Source organism: Rhea pennata, chromosome 1, assembly GCF_028389875.1.
Source record: "Rhea pennata isolate bPtePen1 chromosome 1, bPtePen1.pri, whole genome shotgun sequence".
Lineage (NCBI taxonomy): Eukaryota > Metazoa > Chordata > Aves > Rheiformes > Rheidae > Rhea > Rhea pennata.
The window spans coordinates 117,708,842-117,716,889 of NC_084663.1; the positions used below are offsets into that span (position 1 = coordinate 117,708,842).

Here is an 8,048-nt window from a genome sequence, read left to right on the forward strand (position 1 = left end):
TGTGACGTTGGCCTTGTTGAATGAGTGATATTAAAGGATCTCTGATTTCCCAGAAAATGCACTAAAAATTCTCTTAGTCGCCCAGTATTGCCACCAGAGGCCCTGAATTCTGCCATCTCTAGAACTGTCAGCTGTATCTATACTGGGACTGCGAGAAGAGGTGGATTCTCCTACCCTTTAAATCTTCTTTGGTGTCAGCACTGCCGAGCCATGATTAGCTCCGACTGAAGCCTGCCACATAGGCAGGCAGATTTAGCCCATGTGCTGCCAGCATAGCATGCCTGCTGTTCTCACTGCTGTTTCCCCACCCTGCAGATTTTTGGACTCTTAGCAACTTGCTTGGATTCCTTTCCTGGGAGAACGAAGCCTTCCTGTAGATGAAGGATATGTCAAAGAAATGATGTCGTCAGGAGTAACATTCACTTAATTATAGAATCATAGAATCATAAAAGCATAGAATCAGTAAGGTTGGAAGGGACCTCTGGAGATCATCTAGTCCAACTTCCCTGCTCAGCAGGGTCACCTAGAGCATGTTAGACAGGGTTGCATCCAGCCGGGCCTTAACCTAAACTGTATCTCAACTTTTTATACATACAGCAAAATATCTAAGCTTCTATTTCTGCAATAAAATTTCCATTGTAAAAAAAAAAAAAAAAGAGAAAAGAAATGGCCTTGGTTTCTGCTTACTACAAATGCTACACTTAGAGCTGCAAGGGAGGCAATTTTTAAAGATATGCTGCAAAGGAGTGGGTGATTTTAAAGAGGTAAAAACCTCTGAGTCCCTCATGGGTGTATGTAAGGTTTATGGACAGACAGAAATGGGGAGGTCTCTGAGCCACACCTTCAGAAGAACTACTTCCCATGGGGGTGAGAGGGATGTAAATCTGAGACTCAAAAACCCTTTACTGAATGTAGGCAAAATCCAAGGTGTGAGCTTTTCCGGGCAGGTCTTCCTCAGAGCACTTTCAGCACTTACGACTTTGTAGAGTAATGCAAATCACAGTGTCAGTACAAAAGCTTTTGAGGAAGTTTAATGGTAGAAATTTTCTTGTGTTGTTTTGCTATGCCCAATTTCTGAAAGCTATGTATGGCTCTATTTACTCAGCTTATGAAGTAGAGATTTTTTTTTACTAATAGTAAAGTAGTCATCCCAGCTTGTTCCACCAAATCCTGTAGCATAAGCTAACACGGTCACTGTAGGCAAATCGCCAGAGAAGATTTTTAGCACAGAAATAAAGGCTTAGGTGTGTGTGCCAGTGCCAACCGTTAAAGCCGCCTTCATGTTTCCACAGTAAAGCACTTCTCAGATACTTCCAGCTTCTGGAAGTTACGGTGGAGCTGAATTCCCACAGGGAGAGTGGAGAGGAGGGAAGAGAGGAGGCAGAGGGCCCTGGGAGCAGGCTGGGAGCCAGGTGGGATGTGAGAGGCCCTCGTGGGGCAGCTGGCTCCTGCCCTCTCCCTGCAGCTGCGGCTCAGGTGCTTGGTGCAATTAGGCAAGTGCACATTCTTGCAGTGTCCATCTCAGAAGCATTAGCTGACGAAATTTGTGTGCAGCTGATGTCCAAAGAGCTCTTAGTGTGTCATAATTGTTTACCGTGAACTCCAGTCATTTTTGTAATTTCACTGTTTATGGTGAGCATAAAATGTAAATAGTGCAAAACCCACAGTCCTAGGATAGAGCAATGTGCTTGCCATGGCAGTCTCAGGATGGTCTGGCTAGAGAACTAGTGCTATCATGAAAAAGCAGTTTCCCCTCTGCTGTCTCAGCAGTTATCTGTGTATGCAAACATGGAACTGAATGGTAATTTAATTAAAGGCCTCTGCTGTGTTCAATTAGACTTCACTAACCACCTCCATTAAGCAGCCATTGAGGGAAACACACTGAGATGCTTACCTAAACCATATGGCCCAAACCTTGAAAGGACATTGTCAAGCCTATGTAGTGTCCATCAGTTTCAAAAGGAAGGAACATGTTGGCTCTGCAGTCCAGTGTTGTCTTTGCATATTGGTCCCAGTCTAGTTTTGTTAGAGTCCCATCCAAGAGTAAAATTTCTGGACCAATAGTAAGAATGTACTTTTTTTGTTTCCTAAACTGAAAGCAGAGGTGTTCTCCCTTCAATAGAGCTGCTCTGTATGCAGAGTCAGAGGTGGACAATCTCCTTTTAAAGCAAGTAATTTAACGTTAATGCAGTTTAGCATCACTTACCAACCAAAGCGATTAAGACCGACATTTAACCAAAAGGTTAGTGTTAGGGTTAGGGTTTAGGGTTAGGGTTAGGTAATCTGGGCACCCATATTGCCAAATATGTGAAAGAAAGGAATTAAAAACAAGAAGCCTCTTTCTTTTCCGTGGCTTGAACATGGGAGAAAACAGCTGTGAGGAGGCAGTCTCCTCTCCGTCACCCTCTCTTTCCCTCTACAGCCAGATCAGGAAACCTCTTTGTGTATTTATGACTCCAAATCTGGTTCAAGTTGGCTGCCTTTTTTCCTTAACTTTAGAGCAGTGCTACAGCATAAACCACACAGAACCTGTACTGGGTGTCGCAGCAGGGTAGTATCCTAGAGCTTCCAAAATAAAGAGATTGTACCTGTTCTGAAACCTGCACCAGTTTCTCTTCTCTGATATATTAGAATAAAGGTCTGATCTACGATACGAAAGGCAGTTGGGAAGGAGAACATGCCCATGTTTCCTTTCACTATGTGGGTTGCATCACCTAGCATCCTCTATGCTGAAGCTGTAGGCTTGAACAAGAAAATATACTGACACTGGGGGGAGACAGCAGCTCAGGTTTGTTTCAGTTTCTCATTCAGAAGCCAGCTGGGGACCTTGAAGCTTGGTTTCTTACACAAAGAAGTTTTACGATCAGTCCAGGCAAGCTTAAAAGAAGAATAAAGAATTCAGTTCAACTGAGTTTCTGTAGGTGGGAGGAGACAGCAAGAAGAGAGAGCATTTCTTTCCTCATTTCTCTTCTTGGGGATCAGCTATTCCAACTGTTTTTTCTTGATTTTCTCAGTAAAGACACTGTAAGTGCTCTGTCTGGGGCAGAGTCCTTCACAGCCCTCTCTGATCCCAACTCTTCTACTCAGCAGGGACAACTGGCTGGCTTTTCCATCAACCTGCTAGCTCTCAACATAATCTGAACAAAAGGAACACTTAGAGCAACTCTCCTATGCCTCACTTCCAGCTCTGTCATGGGAGTAGACATATCAGTAGACTGAGCCAACATAAATTGCTTGTGTCAGCCTTCCCCAGGCCCGGTTGTCCAACAGTCCACATCTGACATCAAAGTAATGGCATCAAAGGCTGTACCTCACAAGAGTGCCATAAATTGAAAGGACTGTCTCTTCACAGACTCTGATGAGTTGGTTTTATGGAAAAAAGAATGAATATGGCTGCTCTGTGTCAATTGCTAGAAGCATACTATGGGTGACTATTCCTTTCCTATTAGCTTTTTAATTTTTTTTTTAATTTTATCTTCATATTGGTCTCTATAATGCCTCATCTTGTATTGGTGTGACACTTTCCCCCTCTCATATATATATATATATATATGTATATGTATATGTATATATATAGTGTGTATATATAAAATATATATATATATTTGTATATATCTGCTATGAATCATATTCCTCTGGCCTTAATTCAGACTAAGTTCCTGGCTTAGTGTTTCTCATTGCTTTGAGAAGGCTTAGAGCTAGCCAACAAGAAAAGTTAGACGCTGAGAGTTAGATGGAGTTTCAGCCACACAAATGAGCCTGGGCCTTATGTGTATTTGTTTTCTAGAATAGTTTTCTCCTGCATTTTTTTTTTATGTAGAATATTGTCTCATTATCCCTCCTTCTTTCCTCTGTGCCTTTCTCCTCATACCTCCTTCACATGATCTCTACAGCAGGAGAAATTTCAAGGAATAAGTTCTCAGAGGCATAGGCTGCGCTTTGAAAGTTGTTGGTTGTCCTTCCATTACTTGGTCATCCTTCTCTCTAACTTGTTCACAGCATGGAGTGGGCCCTACTCTGCCTACGCAGTCACTGGAGCTCATTCCTTGTGTTCCACCATCTTATATCCCCAACTCAGGCTTCTCTAGGCTGTTGGCCCAAGTGCATTTGCTCTGTCTGCATCCTCAGTTGCAGCACAGTGTTAAAACAGAGAACCTGAAAATAGAGACAGAACTGCATTGAACAGATCATTACCCAGCTTCACGAACTGGAGGAAAATGAATGTCTTTTTTCATGAAGACAAGACTTAGAAATAGTTTTAGAAGTAATTAGTCAATGAGATGTCATGTAAATTCAGGTGATTTGCATTCCAGCTAGCTTAGAGCAGAGGGACATCTGTTATAGCTTGTTTCATCAACATACACATTTGCATCTGCCTCTTCTCTTTATGCAAAGCTGCTTTAATTATTTTATTCTAGTGATGCATCTCACTCACACAAAGAGCTGGGAGCAGGAACAAAGATAACTTGCTTTGACATCCTGCAGTGGTCAGGTATAGTGGGCCTCACTACAAGAGCTGTTGCTAGCAAAACTACTAAAATAATACCTATTTAAAATCCTACCAAGAAGATACTAGACTCATGTACGCTGTTTCAAATGCTGTTGAATTAGGCACATGTGATTTGGTAACATCCTCCTATTAGAATGTTTAGTCATATGTTAAAGAAATTGCTTGTCATCCTAAATTACCAGTTGAGTCAGATCTGTATGAGCCACAATATTTTTCTTCAGTACAAAAGGTTGCAAAGTTTTGTAGAAAACATGATTTGTAATTACTCTTATGCAGCAGCAAAGGAGGAGGGAGGAAGGAAGTAGAGGACTCATCTTGGAGGAGTTTGTAAAAAATACTAAAGTTCGATTGATTTCAAACTCACTTCTTTTTCTGCCAACAGGTTTCCACACACAAAAAACAGAATTTTCAGGTGAACTTGGTAGAAAAGGTTCACCAGCCCTCAGCCTCCAGGCAGAAGGCTAGGAAGAGTCAAGGTGCTTAGAGAGACCTCAGGCCTCCCCAAACCAAGAGTACTTTGCAGGAAAAGGATGTTTTCCCCTTGTTCTCTGGGAGATATAGTACCAAACACCTCCTCTTTCCTCATTCTTATTTCCGTGAAGACTTCACCCTCATTCTAGCGAAGAGTACAAAGTAGGAAAGACAATTAAGTTCCTGTAAGATAAACTACTTCCTTATGATTCCTTATTGCTAAAATTGATTGGAAAGCAGGTGATTCTGTATATAATCTCACTGACTTCACTGAGAATTACTGATGGCGTAAGGTAATGAATGAAAGTTTTGCAATTTGGCCCTAAACTCAAAATTGTGCAAGCAAGTGGTAGAAGAGACTGGTAAGGTTGAGTTGTGATGAGGAAACAGTCTGGGACTCTGTTCAGTTCAGATTCTGGTTTCACTCCATTTTATGTAAATCCAGAGCAGAGCAATGAAGCCACTGGGTTTGTGTTGATGCGATTAGGACTGCAGTTAGTGCACTGCTGGTTCTCTATAGCTTTATGCCTGTAGTACAGTGCAGTTTCATTGAGTGAAGGCAGACAGAGTCATTGTGAAAGTGGGCTGTGCATCATTTGTTTCTTCAGAAAACCAAGCTACTGTGCAATCATTGTCTACCCTTGTGATAAAGAGGCACTGGACCTATTTCTCTTCTCAAGATGGTTTCACACCACTTCATTGACATTTAGTGAAGCAATTGCTGCTTCAAAACAGTGTGAAATTTTATTCAGGGCCACAACAGCAAGACAAAAAAAGCATTCCTGCCCTTCTCCAACCCCTCTCCCTTTTTTAACGCCCATTCTTTCTGCCCTGCAATTGAAGCACTTAATTTTCTATTCCCTACTTCTTCTGTATTTGTAAAAAATGAGCAGTCATTTTTGGCTGATGCACACAAAGCTGAGAAGAGATGGTTATTTGTCTCTGTATATTCATTTCTCAACTTTAGAAAATTACATGCACCAATTCTTTTAAAGGTGAAGGAGACTTCCTTATTAGATACATCTTTGCCACGCCAAATCACAGTGCTCTTATAGATGTTTTCCACACACACTAGCAGAACAGCACAGGCTTTTCTCAGTATCTTGAGATGTTTTAGTAAACCTGTGAATCATCTCATAAATTTTTTTATATGTTTATGGTTTTGATTCTCTATCTTAGAAGTACACAATAAACATACCAAGCATTGAGCAACATCATAGAGAAACACTTTATAAAAACAAGAGAATGTACAATGAACTTGAAAAGTAATTCATTTTAAAATGATGTTAAGAAATACTGTTTTGCATCACTCATAAATAATCTTTTGAACTCAGTTCCATGAGAAATCATTACATCTCAGTGCCCAGTAGGACCCAAACAAGAATGCATCAATGTGATGGATAAAGAAAATCTCTAGTGATAGATGCCGTATTTTGTCCTCAGAGACTGAACTCTTCATGTTTTAGAGCCTGAACCAACCCTTGGAAAGGAACTTTCCTTTTAACAAAATTTCTTCTACCTTTCAATGTAATATCTATTGCTGACCATTGTTAGAAGCAAGATACTAGGCAAAATGGACTGTTAAGTTGTCATCAGATGTTAATGCCTGTATTATCAAGAAAGTCCATCAATTTGGATCAAAGACAGGATTGATCTGCAGAATTCAGTTTGTAGCCCAATTTTCTTCAAAATTCAGGCTATTTATGTCTGTGGCTAGGTCTCATGATTCTCACAACAGGGGAATTTATCCAGAAGGCAAGCTAACGCAATCCTGGGTGTGCTTTGAGCCCATTTTTGTAATATGGCAAATTAACTCTCCCTTTCAGTGCATGTGTAACACATACCAAGCTAGTCCTGCAATGTATCTAAAACTTAACATTCATATTTAAAATGATCTCTTTTATTAGAACTATTGACAGGTGTGTTTTGTGTTTGTATCCTTTGAAGGAAAGAGCTTGGCAAGGCTGGAACAGGCTACATGATTAAAAAACAGTCAAAGCACCTTTGAGGCCTGCCTGCAGGAAGACCCATTTAAGAAAATGTGTCCAGGTAGTAATTCTCCCATCTCTTCACCTTGTTAATCGCTACCTTCCATTTATTTGGGGTCATCTTCTCTACTCCTTTCATAATCAAGTCACTGAAGAGGATACACCTGTACGAGTAGGTCCTCTCAATAGACCTCAGGGCAAAGCCCTGCCTGTTGTTTATAATAAACCATTTCAAAGAAGACCAAGCAACATCCATAGGATAGAGATAGCTGTAAGATGAAGGCACAGCAAGAAGCTCATGGCCATTGGCTCTAGCAATTTCAGGGCAACACTTAATGCTGGACATATAGATGACTGGCTGGACTGGAAGCTGAGTTCCCATCTCATGATCCTTGACTTCTTTTGTCCCCACACGCATCGGCTGCCTTTTGTCCCTCGTCACAATTACACATTTCCCATAGGACAGAGTCAGAGATTCACATAACTCCTGAAAGATGGCTTCCTGCCAGTGGATGGACAGTTTATCTCTTAATAGCAGTCTGTACCTCCAAGGCACCCACCCTTGGCTGCTGCCAGCATGAACAAGTGTCCATATTGGCCAACTCAGGCTATCTTCCTCAGCTGTTTTATCTCCTGTTATGGTGCTTTCTGGAATATCTGTTTCTCCTAAAAAAATGGTGTTGAAGCCCTTAAGCTGCAGCGTCCTCAGAGCTTTTAAATATTGCAGGCACTGCGTCTGTGAAGCAGCATCAAAGTAGCCTCTGTGTATGACGTGCCTGAGAAGTGGATTTGCAAAACACTGCATGTTGGTGTCCTGAGAGAGTCGTGAGGCTCTGAGGAGAAGGAGGTGGAAATCGATGAGCTCATAACAAGCCCTGCTACCCACCAGCCGTGTCACAACCAATGAGTGTCATGAGTTCCAGGTATCATAGAATCATAGAATCAGTAAGGTTGGAAGGGACCTCTGGAGATCATCTAGTCCAACCTCCCTGCTCAAACAGGGTCACCTAGAGCATGTTAGACAGGGTTGCATCCAGTCAGGCTTTGAAGATCTCCAGAGAAGGAGACTCCACAGCCTC

The 8,048-nt window shown here is 41.6% G+C and overlaps 1 protein-coding gene across 1 annotated transcript; it reads right to left on the reverse strand.

Moving 5' to 3' along the window:
* Positions 1–7,012: 7,012 nt before the first annotated feature.
* On the reverse strand, positions 7,013–7,774 carry C1H21orf140 (chromosome 1 C21orf140 homolog). The gene has a single exon (XM_062573484.1). The coding sequence runs from the start codon at positions 7,772–7,774 to the stop codon at positions 7,013–7,015; it is 762 nt and encodes a 253-aa protein (XP_062429468.1).
* Positions 7,775–8,048: the final 274 nt, after the last annotated feature.